At 41.4% G+C, this 21,116-nt stretch overlaps 1 protein-coding gene across 5 annotated transcripts in view; it reads left to right on the top strand.

Moving 5' to 3' along the window:
- Positions 1–21,116, top strand: part of Usp7 (Ubiquitin-specific protease 7) — a gene marked incomplete at its 3' end in the record, with an annotated part of 105,203 nt that extends 84,087 nt beyond the window's left edge. For 4 of the 5 annotated variants that reach the window (XM_076191569.1, XM_076191568.1, XM_076191566.1 and 1 more), the window contains 5 exon segments: positions 6,898–7,145; positions 13,660–13,805; positions 20,623–20,776; positions 20,867–21,003; positions 21,103–21,116. In XM_076191569.1, coding sequence (XP_076047684.1) covers positions 6,898–7,145; positions 13,660–13,805; positions 20,623–20,776; positions 20,867–21,003; positions 21,103–21,116 — 699 coding nt within the window. 5 annotated transcript variants of the gene reach the window in all.

The raw sequence follows: 21,116 nt of genomic DNA, 5'->3' as shown, positions 1-21,116 counted from the left end.
GAGGCTTTGAAACCCCAAGAAAGCTTATAAAGTTGTACAACGATGATCCTTTTTCTGGTTCTGGTAAGTACGAAAGAAGAAATTTGAGTTGAATCATAGACATGGAAAGGGAGATGAGTTTTAAGAGAAATTTGTTGGAGGAAGAATTCATGGAATCAAGGAAAGAGGTTGTGAATTTAAGGAAAGACTATTTTGAAGTAAATAGAGAGGTATGTGAACTAAAGAAAAAGAATTCTGAAATAGATAACAAGCCAAGTGAATTAAAAAAAGAACTAATTGAGGTTAAATGGGAAAATGAAAAGATGAAAAACAATGATACTACCAGTAGTGAGAACTAAAAAAAGAGGTAAATCACAAAATACAGGCAATGTCTGAAAGAATTAAAGAAAACTTGGGTGAGGAAAATCAGCAGAATATTAAGAAATGGAATGAAAACAGAAAATGAAGAGATAGCTTTTAAAGAAATAGTACAACAAATTTAATGAAGCGGCCTTGCTGTGGATGTGCTGTGTCTTGCGACACTGCCTCTGACCCAGGGCAATGGACAAGGTGCGGGGATGACCCGTCATCCAGAAGGTGCTAAGATAAGAGGGAGGGTGGAGGGGAGTGGAGTGTATTAGTGATGGAATGTGTGGGAATGATTTTATGCCTTTTTCTTTTTGGCTACCTCCCTTGAAAGGGGGAAAAAGCCTTGGTATATGCATGTATGTATGAGCAACAAATTTAGGAAAATGCAAAGGACACAATTATTCAAGTAATCAAAGAAAAGCAAATTGAGTCAGATATAGTGGATAGAAAAAGTGCATTGTAGTATATGGATTAAAGGAAAAATATGATCTGGTTAGAAACTTGAGAGAAAAAACAAAAAAATAGCAAAAACAATTCTAAAAGAAATACAAGACGTTGACCAAGAAGTAGAGAAAGAAATAGAAGCATATAAAATGGGACAATATTCTAAAGAAAGAAATCAATCTGTAAAGATAAAACTAAGATCACAAATGGTATCAGAAGACATGTATATACCAAAGGCTTTTTCCCTCTTACAAGGGAGGTAGCCAAAAAATAAAGGCATAAAAACCACTCCTAACCATTCCATCCCTATCATATTCCACTCCCCTCCACCCTCTACCCTCCCTCTTATCTTGGCACCTCCTGGATGACGGGTCATCCATGCATCTTGTCCACTGCCCTGGGTCAGAAGCAGTGTTGCAAGACACAGCACATCCACAGCAAGGCCACTTCATTAAATCGGCAACCCCCCCTCTGTCCCCTCATGCAGAAAAGGAGAAGACGGGGAGAAATCCCTTCGGGCTGCGTCCAAATTTTCTCACATACTCCCTCACCCGCCATACCCCACCCATTCCACCTCATGGATCACTACATCATCCATGTACAATCATTCTCCATTCACCCCTGTCTTCTGTCCTCTCATGTCCTTCCTCAATAGACATTCCCCTCTTTCCCAAAGCCCCTTTTACCCCATCCCTCTGTCTCATCCTAGGTCGCCCCCTCATGTTCACTCCTTCCACATCTGCCTTCCACACCTCTTTTACTAGTCTTTTTTCACTCTTTCCATGTATCCAAACCATCCCAATACTCTTTCATCTACCCTATTTCCCAGCTCCCTTTCCACCCCCATTCTCCTCCTCACCCCCTCATTTTTCACTATCCAGCCTAGTAACCCCTATCATACTTCTCAAACACCACATCTCAAACTCCTCTCTGCCTCTCTTATGTTCCATGTTTCTGCCCCATACAATGCTGTCGGCACAATCACTCCTTCATGCAATCGATTCTGAAATGCCTAATTCACATTACACATTTTAAACCACCAAGGTATTTACTCACTTCTCTCAATATACATTCTACCTCCACCTCCACCCCTCCCTTTCCTGCCACTCCCTTAATACTTACAGTCTGTTGCCACTTTCACCTCTTGTACATCTCATCACCTTACTTTTACCCACATTTATTTTCAACTTCCTTCTTTCACACACTTTCCCAAACTGTCACTAACTTCCTCAATCCCTCCTCCCATTCTGCTACAAGCGCAGTGTCGTCCGCAAAGAACAGCTGGCTTATCTCCCACTTTTCTCCATTTTCTTTAACCATCTCCAATCCCTGACCCACCACCCTTGCATTTACCTCTCGCACCACCCCATCCATGTATAAATTGAAAGTAAAGGCAGCAGAAGACATTAGCAAAATCAAGTAAGTTAGGAAAGAGTGAACATCTCAGCAATATATAGATAAAAAAAGAAATGAATGTTGAGGAGAGAGAAGACACTAAAGAGATGAAACTAAAGAAAGAATGCAGAGAGAACAGAGACCAAAAGCAAGGAGTTCTATTGGAGAGTCTTAGATATGAGGTTGAAAAAATGGTACACCAAGGTAAGTGAGATGAAAGGAACAGAAAATGAGATGGAGAAGGAAAAAAATTAAAAGTAGCCTATACTAACATAGATTAATCTTAGGATTGAGTGAACTAAATGATTACCTGTCAGAAGAAAAACCAGATGTGTAATAGGAATTGTGGATATGAAATTAAGGGGTCTACTACCACTAGATAGTGTTGGACAGGGGTTATAATCACTGGATTAAAAACAGAAATGAGAAACAGGGTGGAGGAATCATGTTTCAGGCCAAGAAATATGTAAATATGATGAAGGTTACAGAGGGTAAAATCAGTGTGGAAATGATCATGATAAAAGTTGAAGACAGCAACATGAAAAGTAGAAAGTATGTGGTGATTTATGTGCCCCCAAAAATTGGCTCTTGGAAAGAGGGTGACTATTCAAAAATCTTAAAAGATACAAGGCATTCATTACATGAGATGCTTAATGATGGAGGTAACCTAGTACTTATGGGAGATTTTAACTGCAAGGAAATCTGTTGGGGAAAGATGACAGTGAAAGAGAGGATCTATGGGGAAACATATTACTTGACTATAGGACATACAATGACACATGGATAAAAGAAAATACCAGATATATAAGTAATGAAGAACCATTGAGACTAGATTTAATATTTACAACAGAACCTGAAATTGTGGATAAAATTCAATACAGGATGCCATTTGGGAATAGTGACCACATACTATTAGAGGTTGAACTAAAGGAGGAAATATTTATGGAAAGAAATGAGAAATACAGAAAAGGAAGACTGTACAACAAAACGGATTTAAGGAAACTTACGAAATTCTTTCAGAATGCAAATTGGGTAAAATTCTACAATGAAGAGACACAAGTGGAAGAGAAATGGATGATGGAAATTTATGATGGAGTGAATAAATATGTACCAAGACAGAAACAGGAAAAGGTGTACATTAAGTGCTGGTTCAACAAAAGATACAGTGAGGTGAAAGATTAAGAGATAAAGCTTGGAAAAGATGGAGAAAAGATAAAAAACTTGAAAAGTGGGAAATATGTATTAACCATAGAAATGAATATGTAAAAGTGTGCAGAGAGGAAAAAAGAAACTATGAAAAAGACATCCTAGAAAAATGTAAAGATCAACCCAAACTATTCCATAGATATGTGAATGGTTAAACTTAAAAATAAACAGGAAATGGTGAAACTATGTCATGGAAATATACAATATACAGAAGATTTGGAAATGGCTGAAGTCATGAACAACCACTTCAAGTTGGTTTTCACAAGAGAAAAAGTACAGCATTGGGATGAAGGAAGTGAAGTGTGATCACCCCCCATGAGGGAAATAATAACACAAAAAGAAATAATGGATCAATTAATGAAGCTTGATGTCAGGAAATCACATGGCCCAGATGGAGTTGTAAATTGGATACTAAAAATGTAAAGAAGAACTACTTAATAAGTTGCTCACTTAAGGAAAAATACCTAAGGACTGGAAAAATGCCAATATTGTACCAATATATGAAGGATGAAACAAAGAAGAACCAACAAATTATAGACTGGTCTACCTTACAAGCACTGTAGCCAAAACTTGTAAAAAAAAAAATGATGAAGAATGAATGGATAAAACACCTGGAAGAAAATGTATAATAAACCATCTTACCCTGTGTTGCCTTCACTTCCATTAGCATCTGTCCTTTGGTATCCATCATCCTCACATATCGACCTTACTACCCCCCTTTCACTTCTTTAATTTCGTTCCTTCCTTCCAAAATATTGTTTTTATTTTCAAAATTTGTCAAACGCCTACCCCACCCTACATCCATTCCTCTCTTGTCCTCCTTTACCTCTTATTTTGCTTCCACCCTTGTTCTATATGCCTTGTATGCTTCCCTAGATCTGTTTTGCAACCAGTCTTCATGTACTTACTCCTCTTGGGCCATCACTGCTCTTGCCTCTTCATTCTGCAAATCACTGCCTCTCTTCTCTCTCATCCCCCTTATCCCACATACTATCATTTTGCAATTTTTTTTAACACTAATTCTTTCAAATGTACCCATCCTACCTCTACCCCAGTTTCTCTTTTACCTTTCATACTTATCATAACTGTGGTATTCTCAGTGGTTTAGTAAAAAATGTCATGAAAACAAGGGTGATTAGAGTGGAATGGGTGGAGGTGGGCATGTGGTTTGACTAGCTACCTCCCTCATAAGGGTGAAGCCCTTGGTATATAGACACTTTTTTATTCATGCATTTATTTAAAAGATATATAACGAAAATAGATGCTTACTGGCCGAGAGGGTTAGAGTGTTGCTACTTGTGGTGGAGGTTGAGGTGACAGCAGTTCGACCTCTGCCACCAGAGTGTTGGACCAAGGGTATTGCTAAATTCCATGGTACAAAATCCTCTATAAGAGCTACCATCCTAACCTCCAGATGGAGAAGTGGGGGAGTTCATGAGGACTGAATCATAGTGAAAGTTTGGAAACTTTGTTTTGCTGCATAGCTGTTGACACAGGCAGTAGGCAGGAGACAGGGATGACATTCATGAGGAACTAAGATGAAAGGATAACAAGGGTGGTGGATAGGAGTGGAATGGGTGGGAGTGGGTGCCTTTGACTTGGCTACCTTTCCCATAAGGGGGAAGAACTCATTGGTATATAGATTGACTTAGATAATGAAAGTTGATACATATATCAAGGGTTTTTCCCCCTTACAAAGGAGGTAGCCAAAGTTGAAGGCATAAATCCACTCCCACCCATTTTGTCCCCACATACTCCACCCCCATGTACCACCCCTCCCTCCCTCCCCCCCTCTTTTTTTTGGCTCCTTCTAGATGACTGGTCATTCCTCCATTTCACCAACTGCCCTGGGTCCAAAGCAATGCAGTAAGACACAGTGCATCCACAGCAAGGCTGCTTCATTTAATCGGCAACCCCCTTCATGCAGAAAAAGAGAAGACATGGAGAAATCCCTTTGGGCTGCATGAGAATATCATTCACACATACTCCCTAACCCTCATCCCCCACCCATTCCCTTCCATACACAACCACTCTCCACTCACTCCTATCTTCTGTCTTCTCCCTTCCTTCCTTAACAGACATCCCTCTCTTTCCCAGCGCCCCTTTCACCCCATCCATCCATCTCATCCTTGGTCACCCCCCTCATGTTCACTCCATCCATCTCTGCCTTCCACACTTTACTTATCTTTCGTCACTCATTCTTTCCATATGTCCAAACCCTCCCAATACTCTTTCATCAACCCTATCTCCCAACTCCTTTTCCACCCCTACTCTCCTCCTCATCTCTATCCAGCCTAGTAACCCTTACCATTCTTCTCAGACATTTCATCTCAAATATATTTAAACTTTTTCTCTCTACCTTTCTTATATTCCATGTTTCTGCCCCATACAGTGCTGTTGGCACAACCACCCCTTCATGCAATCTCCTTCATACAACCCTGTCTAGGGTATTGGTTGTATGTTATTGTGAGTTTAAAATCTTTTCAGTAGCATGTAGCTGATACTTTAGGGTGTATATGGGGCACCCCTATGGACCAGAGTCACATGTCATTTTGTCTGTGATAGAGGAAATCTCTATTCATAGAGAAATGATACAACTTTATTATACTGCGACTGTCCTTCTGTTATGCTGTCCCTCCACTCTTAATACTGTCCTGTACCACTTCTCTGAATATACATTTCCTTTTTTGCCAAACTTTTTGGAAAGGGAGAAAGAATACTGCTACTGAGTGTTCCTGCTTGAGTTGTAAAAGGCGACAAAAACTGGATTGGGATTGGATTACGCATCCTACTCTCTGTAATCCTAAAGGGGACATTCCTAAAAAAAAATCAAAATTGTAAGAGGGTGAAGGAGGAGATTTCCAACCAGAACCCTAAGTTTTGGGTCTTTTAATGTGCGTGGATGTGGTACAGATGAGAGTAAAATGGAGGAGATAGGCAATATGTTTGTGAAAAGAAAGATGGATGATTTGGTATTGAGTGAAACCAAGTTGAAAGGGAGGGGTGAATTTGAGTTTGGGAGTGTAGTTTGGAGGGTGTCAGGAGTGAAGAGAGGATGAGGGAGGGAAGGGATGGCTATACTAATAAGTGAAGAGATAGGTAAACATATAGTGGAGTGGAGGTTTCTTCAAGGTTAATGTGGATGAAGGTGAAACTGGGAAGGGAGATGTGGGTCATTGTAAGTACATAGGCCCTGGTAGTGAGAAGAGTGTAGAGGATAGATTTCAGTGAGTGCATAGAGGAGTGAGTGAGAAATCTCAATGTAGTGGTATTGGGAGATCTTAATACTAGGGTAGGAGATGAACCAATAGATGAAATGGTTGGAAAGTGTGGAATTCCAGGAAAAAATTGTAGTGGAGAGTTGATGGTGGAGATGTGTCTTTGAGAGTTGATAGCTAACACAGTATTTAGGGAAAAAAAGTTGAGCATGAAAATTGATACATATCTTTTATTTCTACTTGTTTACATTACTTGTTGATTTGTATGTTTGCTTCTTTTTTGCAGTGGAGTTGGTACCTTTATTAAATGATCGAGCCGGTCTACCTGCGGGCACTGAACTTGCCTTGTTTGAAGAGATCAAACCCAATCTGGTGGAGCGGCTAACAGACCTGGATCGACCGTTGGAGAAGGTCTTGGATGAGCTTATGGATGGTGATATCATTGTTTTCCAAAGAGCTGATCTTCTTGAAGACCTTTCTCTTGAACTTCCATCTTGTCGGGACTTTTTCAGGGACTTGTTTTATAGAGTTGAGGTGGGTTATCTTATGTTTTGTGGATATTGAAATTGTTGACTTGTTTAGTATTATTTTTTTTGTCAATATTGAAAATAGATGGTACAGAATGGATTACTATAATCTTCGCACATGCACACACACGAGGGAGTGCGATGTTACATGAGCTTCTTTGTAGATGATGCAAAACTGTTAAAGAGAGTGATTACTGAAATGTATTGCGAATCATTACAGAGAGATCTAAACAGGGTTTGGGAATGGAGTCAGAAGTGGGAAGTGGAATTAAACACAAAAAATGTAGCCTAATGGAGTTTGGAAAAAGTAAAAAAAGGATATCGGAAGATATAAAATTGGTGAAAAAGAAGTAAAGAAAGAGGGATCTGAAAAAGACCTGGGAGTGATCATCACTAAAGATATGGAGGGATACAAAGATGGGACACCACGAGCATAGCTCCCCCTTCCTGTAAGATACAACTAGGTAAATACAACACAGAGATAAGAGTTCTACTTGGGAAGATGTAATTAGTGGAGTTCCAGAAGGATCAGTATTAGCTCCATTAATGTTTGCTATCTTTGAATGATATGGACAAAGGTGTAGAATGTTACATGAACTTCTTTGGGGATGATGCAAAATTATTCAAGCGAGTACTGAAACAGACTGTGACTCGCTACAGAAAGATCTGAACAGGGTTTACGAATGGAGTCAAGTGGGAAGTGGATATCAACATAAAGAAATGTAGTGTAATGGAATTTGGAAAAAGTGAAAAAAAAAAAAAATGATCAGGACAATATAAAATTGGTGAAAAAGTAACAAAAGTGGGATCTGAAAAAGACCTGGGAGTGATAATTACAAAAGATATATCCCCTGACAAACATATTAATGAAATTGTTGGTGAAACCTATAACTTGCTAAAATCAATAAAAGTGGCTTTTACTTACTTGGATGAAGAAATGGTGAAGAAAATATTAGTCACACTGATAAGGCCTCAATTGGAGTATGCAGCGACAATATGGTCACCCAGTACTAAAAAGAATATAAAGAAAACGGAGAAAATCCTGAGAGCAACAACAAAAATGGCCCCAACACTAAAAAATATCAAATGAAGATTGTCAAACCTTAGAACTATTGACTCTGGAACAAAGAAGAGAAAGAGGTGACTTGTTGACCATTTACAGAATTATAAAAGGTGTAGAAGTCCTTGATAGAGATGACTTAATAAATTGGGATAAGAGAAACACAGAGGACATGGAAAGAAACTCAAAAAGGACAGTTATAGAAGAGACAAAAAAAAAATTGCTTTCTCCACAAAGTGGTGGACGTATGGGACATACTAAATGAAACAATAGCGTTTGCAAAAACAATACAAGAATTTAAAAACAAATTAGATATGGTGAGATACAGATGAGACACTATGAGCATATCTTCCCTTCCCATAAGAGACAACTAAATAAATACACACAGGTACAACTAGGTCAGTATGGAAAAAGATTGTGAATTACTACAGAGAGATCTGAACAAGGTCTGGGAATGGAGTCAGAAGTGGGAAATGGACTTAAACATAAAGAAATGTATAATGGAATTTTGAAAAAGTTAAAAAAGGATATCAGGGCAATATAAAATCAGTGCAAAGGAAGTAAAGAAAGTTGGTTCCTAAAAGGACCTAGGAGTAATCATCACCAAAGACATGTCCCCAGACAAACAAACAAAATAGTCGGAGAAACCTACAATTTCTTAACACCAATAAAGGTGAATTTTAATTACTTGGATAAGGAAATGGTAAAGAAAATACTAGTCAAACTGATAAGACCAAGACTGGAGTATGCGGCAACACTGGACACCCAGTACAAAAAAGAATATAAGAAAAATAGAAAGAATCCAGAGAGCAACGACAAAGATGGCCCCAACACTTTCAAAACTGACATAGGAACAAAGATTGTCAAAATTGGAATTACCAACCGTGGAACAGAGAAGAGAAAGAGGTGATCTGCTGGCTATTTATAGAATTATGAAAGATATCCAAAACCATCCACCTCCTCCAGCCCCCCTCCCCCAATACTCGCTTCCAGTCTGCTGCCATCCTCTCCCCCTGAACATCTCATCACCCCACCCTCACCTAAATCCATCTTCAACTTCCCCCCCTCACACACCCTCCCAAATTCTGACACCAACCTCCTCAATCCCTCCTTCTATCCTGCCATAAGTGCAGCAACATCAGCAAACAACAGCTGGCCCCTCTCCCACTTTTCTCCACTCTCCCCAACTATCTCCAATCCCTGATCCACCACCCCCACATTCACCTCTTGCATCACCCCACCCATGCCTAAATCAATCAGCCAGGGTGACACAACAAATCCCTGATGAAGCCCCACCCCTACCTCAAACCACTCACTCTCTCCATTTCTAATCCTAACACATGCTCCACCACTCTGACAAAAACCACCGACTGCTCCCAACAGCCCTCCTCCCATCCCACACATCCACAGCACCCCCCACAGTGCTCTCCCATCCACCCCACCACAAGCCCCCTGCAGATCCACAAAAGCCCAAAAAAATCCTTACCCTTTCCCACAGCTTTCTCACACATCCGTCCCACCACTAAAATCTGATCCACACAACCCCCGCCCGTCACAAACCCACACTGCCTCCCACCAATCACCCCCTCCCCTCCCAATCCTCCCAGCCAAGACCCTCCCACAAGCCTTCCCAACCACACCCAACAAGCTGATCACTCCAAAACCACCATGCTCACACCTGTCTCCCCCCACCCCTGCTAAGTGGAACCACACAGGCACTCCTCAGTCCTCCAGCACTCCACCCTCTCTCAAACAAACATTAAACAACCCCACCAGTCAGTTCACCACCACTGCACCTCCTCCCTTCAGATACTCTGCATGACATCCATCCAACCCAGGTGCCCCACCTGCTCTCATCATCCCAACAACCACCTTCACCACATCCCTCCCCACTTCCCCTCCACCTTCCTCACCCACCATGGTCACCCTCCCATTCCCCCCCCCCCACTGCAACCACCCCTCCCTCCCCCACACTCAGCAACTCCCCAAAATACTTTGCCCTTCATCCTCCCACTGCCTTCCCCCCTACTATCATCCCTCCTTCTGCACTCCCTACCTACCCTTCTCCACTTGATTCTTTCCCTCTTCCCCTCTCAATTTCTTACCAAAATATTTTTTATTACCTTGAAAATATTTGTCATACTCCCACCCCACTTCAAATCTGCTCTCCTCTCAGCCTCCCCTATCTTATACTTTACTTCTCTTCTCTTTTCCCTGCACCTTTCATATAATTTCCTGGAGGTGGATGGTTTTGGATACTTGGGTGCGAGTGTGGCGGGAGGGGGAGTGGGGATGGAGGTGGAGTGTGGATTGGGGGAGGCGAGTAAATGCCTTTGGGGATTGACAAGTGTAGTGAGAGGTTTGTTTCATACCTGGAACGAGTCATACTTGGGGGCGGAGCTTAGCAAGTTGGAACTTGAAGGATAGGAAGAGGAGCTCAAATACCCAAGCCGACTCTACAGGTTTCAACCTGTAATCCAACTGGCTGAAGCACTACAGAAATTTTTGTCGCTTGGGATGTGATAATGTATGTATTTACCTAGTATCATATGGGAAGGGGAGCTATGCTTGTAGTCATCTTAGTATCTCTCAGCATCTAGTTTGTTCTATTCTTGTATAAATATGCAATCCACAATCATCCTTATAGTGGCCAATTAAAATAGACATCTGTGCCTAAAGTAACTATGTAGACCAACCTTCCAATTTCAGCTTTCTGCAACACTCATTTTTTGTTTTGTTTCCACAATTCTCATAATCCATTCTTGAAACTCCTATCATATTGCTTTGATACATAGTCTGTTCCCATCAGCCTTGTGTACCCATGCTTACAGTGATGACTCACTTCCACAGGTGTGAATTGTTTCATATTCTGTTTTTATGTCATCAAAGAGGAAATGGATTCTTCACCTGGGTATGTCTGCATCTAGATGTGACCCAGTTTTGCGGGTCCTTACACTCTCATGAAAAATTGTCACCCCAGTCCTCGATAGGGTGACAATTCTTCATGTGGGCTATCCTAGGGTGACGATTCTTCATGTGGGCCATCCTGGGTTTACAATTCTTCAGTTGAATAAGTTGATAACAATAAGGATAACCCTCATTCAACTTAACCTAACCCTAACCCAAACCTAATATAAACTTTATTCCACTGTTGATATTTGGTGCACTGGGGTGATGATTCTTCATGTGGGCGTTTTGGGGTGACGATTCTTCATGTGGGCGTTCTGGGGTGACGATTCTTCATGTGGGCATTCTGGGGCGACGATTCTTCATGTGACCCATTTAAAAATTGACATAATATATTGAAAACATCAAAGGCACTGGCCAAACACGTTTGCCTCTTCAATACCATCACTACATCATAGGGAGATAGTGTACAATATGGAATATTGCACTGTAAAATTTATTGTGTAGCACTTTAGAGTTAGTATTTAATATATAAATGAATTGTTACCAGAAACTTGTGATCCCCACAACATCGGCAACGGTTGTCAGGGCTTTTCATAAATCTCTGTTGCCACATCAATCTTGAGTTTCTGGTGAATTAAGAAAATATATTGTCGTCCTGGCTGGGTGGCCATTTTCCTGCTCAGTTGTTAATACCTTAGTGTCCCCCCCCTCTCCCCCCCAATGATGAATAAGAGTCTCAGGCATTGGATAGAACAAAACATGTCAAGTGTATCATCATAGTAATAATGATTATGGAAACCTACCCTTGGGCCTGCCCACAGATGTCTCATGGATGGAACTTTGAATTGTTGTGTATGACGTATCAATGCGATAATGTTTCCATGTCACTGTCTAAAAGTAGTTGGAGAAACGGCTCAATTATCAGCTACCAGCTGTTCATGTGTGAAAAGGTGCAAGAAATATAGTTGAAGTTGATAGATGGTCCTTATCCACACCTGATGGAGGTGAAAAAATTGATAGGTTTTGGAAATGTAGAGCTCCTGGAACACCACAAGCAGGTCCTGTCATTGAATCCACTCGTAGGAAAGGGCTTAAAAGTGTCATTATAAAAGAGACTAAATTTGTCTCATGTAAACAAATCACTTGAGGAAGAAATAATGAATTGAAAGAGTCATGTATTGATTTTTATATTGTTTCTGTAACTATGACTATCCCTCCGTTATTCTGTTCTCTCTTAAAACTGTTCTGAACCATTTCTTTGAGTAAATATATTCCTTTTTGCTTTTGTCCCCTGTGGTAGGTGAAGGAATGTTAGTTTCTTATGCTGGTCATAAAAGGTGGCTGAAGTTGGATGGAGTGATGAGTAGTTATTTCCCTGTAAAAATATCACAAGAAGTCGAGGCTCCTCTACTCTTGTAGAACCTCTTGACTGCCCTTAACAGGTTTTCCACAAAGCCATATATCCATATATGCAATACTTCCCACATTGCCTTCCTGTCTACCCTGCCATTAGCCTTCTCTAAATCCATAAAAGCCCAAAAAACTTTGTTACTTTAATACCTAAATCTTCTCACGAATCTGCCTTACCACAAAAATCTAATCCATGCATCCTTTACCTTTGCTAAACCCACACTGTCCCCCACCAATTACTCCCTCTACACCTCCCCTAATCCTCTCAATGAACCCCCCCCCCCTGTAACTTTCTTGGGTTGGGGGTTACATAGGGAGGACTTAATACGGGCGAGATAAACTCCAAAATGGGAGTTTTCTTCTCATTTATTAAAAATTGAGGCAATCTGGTTAAACACTGTACACATTTAGTCACTAGGGGACGTTACACACTGTACACATTTAGTCACTAGGGGATGTTACACACTGTACACAATTGATCTAGGGCACGACACACACCGACTGGTCCTTGAGTTGTGCAGTCCAGTTTTGTTTCCGGAAATGCTGAATCTGCTGAATTTTGAGGTGCTCGCAGTCACCTTGTCAAGATTTTTAGTAAGGCTGTTTGGCCCTTTACAAGTTTGTTCTTGGTTCATAATTACTACCTATATAATATACTACAGACATAATATATCCAGGGGGAAAGGGTTGAACAGTATTGTGTTCCCGTGTGTTAATCCGGGTTGGCGATTGACTGCATCTATGGCGTGCATTTGTGTGTCTGTGTGTCAGTCCGCTTCCGTGCGCTGAGCTAAATTGCTGATTCGGCTAGCGTCGCTCTGGGGCTCGGACCGGATGTGTGTGGTGCCACCGTGTCTGGGTGATTGTGACTCTGCCTGCATGGTGTATGGGAATGTGGTGATGTGGTTAATGTGGTGTATACACCCCCCACATATGCCTTTCCAACTACACTCAACAAACTTATCCCTCTAAAACTACTGCAATCATATTTGTCCCATTTTCTTTTGTAAACCAGAACTATATAGATACTCCGTCAGTCCTCTGATGTTCTCCCCTCCCATAGGCACTCATAAAAACAATCTCATTAGTCAGTCCAATATTTATGTAATTTGTAACTAATAATGCATGTTTTTTTTGACAGGTTACATTTTGTGATAAAAGTGTTGCAACAGACCCAGGCTTTAGTATGGAGCTGTCTCAACGGATGAACTATGACCAGATGGCCCGGGCAGTTGCGCATCGTCTAGGCACAGATCCATATCTCCTACAATTCTTCAGGGCCCAAACGTACGTCTTCTTTTTATGTATTTGTATAGGTTGTTTTCTTTTCTGTGTCTTGGATTCTTCTATGTTATCTACCAAACAGTATACCTAAAACATGTTCTAGAACTAGACTCTGGTAAAGACTTGTACTTTGCTTCAAAGTTGACTAGGAACAATGACATGCTTAGGAATTTCACTGCCACCTTCATAGTTGGACTGATCAGGGCATATATCTAGCAGTTTATATATGAAAAGGCTCCTTCCCCTTTATAAGATAGGTAGCCACCCAATCTTATAAGTTAAGAAAAAATTTAGCAAACTACTGACATGCGGACAACTACCTTTCGCCTTCACCTGCATGTTACATGCCCTCTATGAAGAACTAAGATGGAGGAACTAGTGAAATAATTTAATCGGGGAATGTTAATGAACTTAAGTCAAAGTTCAGTAAATGGAGAGATAGGATACCATGAGCTCGTATATTACAATTAGGTAAATAGGTCACATATACATCCTTTAGGATACAAGAAGTGAACCCCGGCAACATACATGCATACATATACCAACAGCTTTTTCCTCCTTACAAAGGAGGTAACCAAAGTCAAAGGCATGAATCCACTCCCACCCATGTCATCCCCACATACTCTTACTCCCATACACCACCCCTCCTTTTCTTGGCTCCTGGGTGATGGGTTGCCCCTACATCACACCCACTGCCCTGGGTCACAAGCAATGTATCAAGACACAGCACATTCATAGCAAGGCCACTTCATTTAATCGGCGACTCCCCTCTCCATCCCCTCATGCAGAAAAAGAGAAGACTGGGAGAAATCCCTTCAGGCTGTGTCAAAACAATGCTCACACATACTCCCTCACCCCCCATCCCCCACCCACTTCCTTCCAAGCATTACAGCATCATCTATACACAACCATTCTCCACTCACCCCTATCTTCTGTCTTCACCCATTCTTCCTCAAGAGACATTCCCCTCTTCCCCAATGCCCCTTTTACCCCATCCATCCATCTCATCCTTGGTCAACCCCTCCTGTTCACTCCCTCCACCTCTGCCCTCCACACTTGTTTTACTAATCATTCTTTACTCATTCTTTCCATGTGTCCAAACCATCCCAATTCTCTTTCGTAAACCCTATCTTCCAACTCCCTTTCCACCCCTGTTCTCCTCCTCACCGCCTCGTTTTTCACTCTATCCAACCTAGTAACCCCTACTATACTTCAGCAACATACTACCTAATTATTCAATATTTCATCATTGATAGCAAGTACATCCATCTTTAAGGACAGTGTCATACATACATATACCAAGGCTTTTTCCCCCTTACTAGGGAGGTAGCCAAAAAGGAAAAGGCATAAAATCATTCCCACCCATTCCATCCCTGAAAACACTCCACACCCCTCCACCCTCCCTCCCATCTTAGCACCTCCTAGATGACGGGTCATCCCTGCACCCTGTCCACTGCCCTGGGTCAGAAGCAGTGTCGCAAGACACAGCACATCCACAGCAAGGCCGCTTCATTAAATGGGTGACCCCCCCTCTCCGTCCCCCCATATAAAGGAGAGGACGGTGAGAAATCCCTTCGGGCTGCGTCAGAATTTTGTTCTCACCTCATGCATCACAACATCTTCCATATACAACCATTCTCCATTCACCCCTGTCTTCTGTCCTCTCCCGTCCTTCCTCAACAGACATTCCCCTCTTCCCCAAAGCCCCCTTCACCCCATCCATCCATCTCATCCTAGGTCATAAATCATAAAAATACCAATGGCCTACTCTGGTACTCTTGAACTGGGACCAGTGAAGCATACCTCTAAGCGGTGGTCCAGTGGGATGGACATAGAGAATCTGCCATCTTTCTACAAAACCCATTGACACCTGTACCTCTATGAGGAGGTGGAACCCTAGGGGGATGGACACTTCTTCCAGACCAGGCTCAAGATCCCTCTTCATCAACTCTATTTTTCCCTACATTTTCACATAAGGAGAACTAACAACAAGCAACTGCTCCTTTCTTGCTTCAGCTATGAGCAGGTGATGTAGAAGTGTTACATGCCGATGCAACAGAATGGACAGTGGAGTGCTTCATCCAAGAAAGATCTATGGGAAGTTTCTAGAACCATTGCCAACTGCTGTGAGGTTGTGGAAAAGTTGCTGAAACTCTAAGATGGCAGTTCTTAATAATTACTGTTTTGGGATTCATTTGATGGAATCTGTAGTTCTACAGTGGCTAGTAACAATACTTGGGCATATCCCTCTAAGATGGAACTTTGTCTTTGCTGTATCACTGAGACTTTCTTTTTCGCCAACTAATGGATGCTCAATGGCCGAGTGGGTTAGGGCGTCGTTACTTACGGTGGAGGTCGAGATGATGATGATTTGAACCCTGCTTGGGGCGAGTTGAACTAAGGGCATGGTTCATTAAATTCCATGCAACAAAGTCCACTGTAAGGGGCACCATCCTAGCCTTCTGTTAGGGGGCAGTTTGTGACGTTAAACCAAGTCACAAAAGTAATAAGATTTCAGAAAGGATCAGTCACTGGTAGTCAGCTCTCCATATGTGAAAAGATAGAAGAATTACACTTGGAGCTGATAGGAGTGATATCATACCCAGTCTGGAGACAGTGTCTGCACCTACAGTTGGAGATAAGGGGGTTGATGGGTTTTGAAAGTGGGCAGCATGGTAATTCTCTCTCCTGTCCATCTTGTGGTGCTATCACAATCAGGTACCTATCATTGGTTCCCACAGTTTTTGTTGTTATTATTACTATTACTGCCACCATTACTACTACCACCTTGACTACTATCACCACCACCACTACTACCATCATTACTACTACCACCACTCTCACTCCTACCACCACCATCACTACTGCCACCACCATCATCACTACTACCACCACCATCACTACTGCCACCACCATCACTACTGCCACCATTCCTACCATCACCATCACTACTACCATCACTATCACTACTACCATCACTACTACTACTACTACTACCATCACTACTACTACTACTACTACTACAACAGCTTACAACAACATACAACAGTATAACAACATACAACAGTACAACAACATACAACAGTACAACAACATACAACAGTACAACAACATACAACAGTACAACAACATACAACAGTACAACAACATACAACAGTACAACAACATACAATAACAAGCAATAACATACAACAACAAGCAACAACATACAACAACATGCAACCATCCAAAAACACCTGTAAGTAAAAAAACTGTTTCCCACCAGGTCATCAAACCCAGTTCTCCAAACACACCCAAATATTATCCTAGATGTAAGATTGCTCCCAAAACACACAAGAGTGAAACAAACATCCCTATGGTTAGGTCATTATTCAGCATGAAAACTACCAACACAGCTGGCTTGGGATTGACCAGTACAAATCAAATTCTCGTGCACAGCATTGGCTGCCATATGTATGATTGATGACACTACTCACATTATAAAATATAAAGTCACTGCTTTATTGTTCTCTTTTACTCTGATTAATAATAAACACACTTGTCCCTTTTTCCCTTGTAAAGTGAAACTATAAAGACACTCCAGTCCTCCGGCACTCTACCCTCTCTTAAACATTAAATAACCTCATCAGCCAGTCCACCATCACTGTACCTCCTTTTTTCAGACATTCTGCATGACATCCATCCAACCCAGGTGCTTTACCTGCTCTCATCATCTTAACAACTGCCTTCACTTCATCTTTCCTTATTTTTCCATTTTCATCACTTATCACTGTCATTTTCTTAGTGCTTCCCACTGCAACTACCTTTCCCTCCCTATCCTCCTTCACATTTAGCAACTCCATAAAATACTCTGCCCATCTTCCTCTTCTTGCCTTTTCTTCCATTATCATCTCTCCATCTATATCTTATACCTTTTCTTCTCTACTTGATTCGCCTCCTCTTCCTCTCTTAATTTCTTAATTTTTTTTTGTCATACTCTTAGCCCATTTCACATCTGCTCTCCTTTTTGTCTCCTTTATGTTATGTTTCACTTCTCTTTTCTTTGTACCTCTTACATGATTCCCTCATCCTGTTTTGTAACCAAACTGTGAAAGCTTGCATGTTTTCTTCTACAACCATTCACTACCCTTCCTTCTATTTCCTCCCATCCTTCTTGTTCCACACACCATCTTTGCACACCTTGTGACTCCCTCCTTAAACCATCCCCATTCCTCTACTAGTTCTGGTCTATCCATCACTCCCTCCCACTCCTCTACTAGTTCTGGTCTATCTATCACTCCCTCCCACTCCTCTCTCAGCTTCTTGTATTCCTACTTTTCTTTCTCATTTATGTAGTTCACTCTAAGCACCTCCCTACCTTCTCTCCTTTTCCTCTTTCTCCATCTATCCTCCACTCTCAACTTACCTTCCACCAAAAAATGATCTGATATTCCCCCACTCTCTCCCCTTAGAACATGTACATCCTTAACTCTTCCTACTATACTCCAGGTTACCACTATATAGTCTATTAACACTACCACCTTTCCATCCACCACCCTCTCCCATGTGTACTTATGCTTGACTTTCTTCCTAAACACTGTATTTGGAATCATCAAGTCTCTTTCTAGACACATCTCCACCATCAACTCTCCACACTGAGTATAGTAGTTTCAGAGAGATCAGCATGTTAAGTGTCGTTGGGAAGGCTTATGGGAGGGTCTTGATTGAGAGGATTAGGAGAAGAACAGAGGGAGTAATTGGTGAGGAACAGTGTGGGTTTAGGACAGGTAGGGATTGTGTAGATCAGATTTTTGTGGTAAGACAGATATGTGAGAAAGCTATAGGAAAGGGTAAGGATGTTTTTTGGGCTTTTATGGATCTGAAAAAAGCTTATGACAGGGTAGACAGGAAGGAACTGTGGGAGGTATTGTAGATATACGGGATAGGAGGAAAGCTTTTAAGAGCAGTCAAGAGTTTTTACGAGAGTAGTAGAGCTTGTGTCAGAATTAGAAATGGAGAGAGTGAATGGTTAGAGGTAAAGGTGGGACTTCGTCAGTGGACTGACAGACACCATATGCCTGGGATACAGTCTTTGCACAGATCTTGAACATGTTATTGAACATTACCAGGTACTTGATCACTTCATTTGGGGTCACAAAATCTCATCACAGAGACAATGTGTTAACCCAGTAGTTGTGGTCAGCATTCTTGGGGGGCCATAATTTTTCCAATATAAAGGGTGAGGCAATAGATTGATTAATCTCATTTAACATGTACAAACCCTTCAAACCCTCCGACCCCGTACAATGTATCTCATAAACATGCAAAAACTGCCCAATGAACGCAGAAAAAAATAATCTTCTGCAATATTCTACTTTAACTTGTTCAGCACCACACGACACATCCCTTTAAAGCAATGTTGGAAAAAGGGTTGCGGTACTTGTCCAAGTAATCGAAGTTGCTCCCAGGGATCAGTGCCACCACCTGCATAAGAGTGGGTGATGAGGTTTCTTGTGGCTGTTTGGGCCCCAGCTCTTGGGATTGAGGGGTAGTCCTTTGTATTACCAGGATCTCGCAGACATCAATCCTGCTGAAAAATCCCTCCCAAGATGAGAATTGCACTGGTGTGATTGTGTTCAGGTATCTACCCAGTCTGTACCCTAAGCAGTCTGTCCCAAGGGCCTTTTTCTTCATATAAGGGAGGTAACCAGCCAAGGCACACACCAAGTTCCACCCATTCCACTCTCCCATCCACTACCCATTATTTCCTTCTCATCTTAGCTCCATGTGGATGAAGGGTCTTTACTGTGTCTTGCCCACTGCCCAGTTCAGAAGCAGTGCAGGAAAACACAGCACATCCACAGCAGGGCTGCTTCATGTACACAGCGACCCTCGTTTTTTTTTTGTCCCCTCATGCAATGTACAGAATCTGTCAGGCAATAGTTTCCGACAGCTGCAGATGCAGCCACCCTATGGACAAGATGTAGCACCTCACTGCCCTACTGTCATCTTATCTGGACAACACAAAGTCTCTTCCCCGAGTGGCTCATGGGTCAAACCAATGGTTGTGACTGGTTACTTTGGGGGTGCAGGTCTCCAAAAAAGACTCGTGGTAGTGACTTCGTTGACTTGTTTAACATCAGAGGAAGCTTTATTTTTTTATTATCTGAAATAGTCTTAAATTGACCAAAAGATATGCATATAGATGTTGGGTATTTGAAATGTAACCTTGAAAAGGGTCTTGCTTGATTGAAAATTGAAGTTGGGAAGTAAAGCCTTGGTCATGCATGCACGACTCAAGCGAGTTTATTTGAGTAGAAACGACTTCGTTTACAATATTTTAATTTTTGAATCTCCAAATGTCATATTACTTTTGTGTCATATGTTGGAGAAGCTGAATGATAAAGTAAGGGAAGAGGCTGGATGACTGCATTGTGGACAAATACCCAGGATGTAACACTTCACCCCCATACTATTCAACACATCATGGAAGACTGCATTATACACAATCATGCATGCAAACAACACATCATACACTCCATAAAGGATTTGTGGGAAAACCCCGTTTTGGCCGTGGCATTCCTTGGGGAGATGGGACTGCTAGGACAGTCCAGGGAACAACAACAACAACTAAGGGAAGTCAAACCTAGATGAATATGAGATATATTATTGAATTGAACTTAGTGAAGTCTAGAATACTGTGAGTGAAGTTGTCCTGCATTTTTTTCAAATTCACAACATTTGGTGAGACTTGTGATAGTGTGACCGGGACTTTAGACTGATCCCTACTGAAGGGATCTCTTTGAGAGCAAAAAGTTTTATTCCACCCCCTTTGGCACAGGTACAGAGATGGGCCGGGTAATGCTGTACGCTGCACCTATGAAGGGACTCTTAAGGAAATGCTAGTCTGCATGAAGCCCCGTCAAGCCAAAAAGATCTACTATCAGCAACTTAGTATAAGAATTAATGAATTAGAAAATAAACGTCAATTTAAGGTAAGTTACACATGACTGATTTTGTAGTTTTTTTTTTTTTCGCTAGGTTTTATATTAAGGCATTTGTATTCATTATTGTTTTTATCACAGTGTACCTGGGTAGGAGAAAGATTAAAGGAGGAACAGGAGCTTGTATTGTATCCAAACAAAAATGGAACTGTAGCGGATCTTCTTCATGAAGCCAAAAAACAAGTTACATTAAGTGAGAATGGGTCAGGAAAACTCAGGTAATATAAAGTGAAGTTAAAACTGTTGTGAACGTAACATTTGTTATCATTAGCACGAACATCATATCTTGAATTACTAATTTCACCTTTGCTATGCAGGTTGGTTGAGATCT

This window comes from Oratosquilla oratoria, chromosome 10 (assembly GCF_046742065.1).
Source record: "Oratosquilla oratoria isolate Oo_2021 chromosome 10, ASM4674206v1, whole genome shotgun sequence".
NCBI lineage: Eukaryota > Metazoa > Arthropoda > Malacostraca > Stomatopoda > Squillidae > Oratosquilla > Oratosquilla oratoria.
This window is presented reverse-complemented; position numbering and strand designations above follow the sequence as displayed.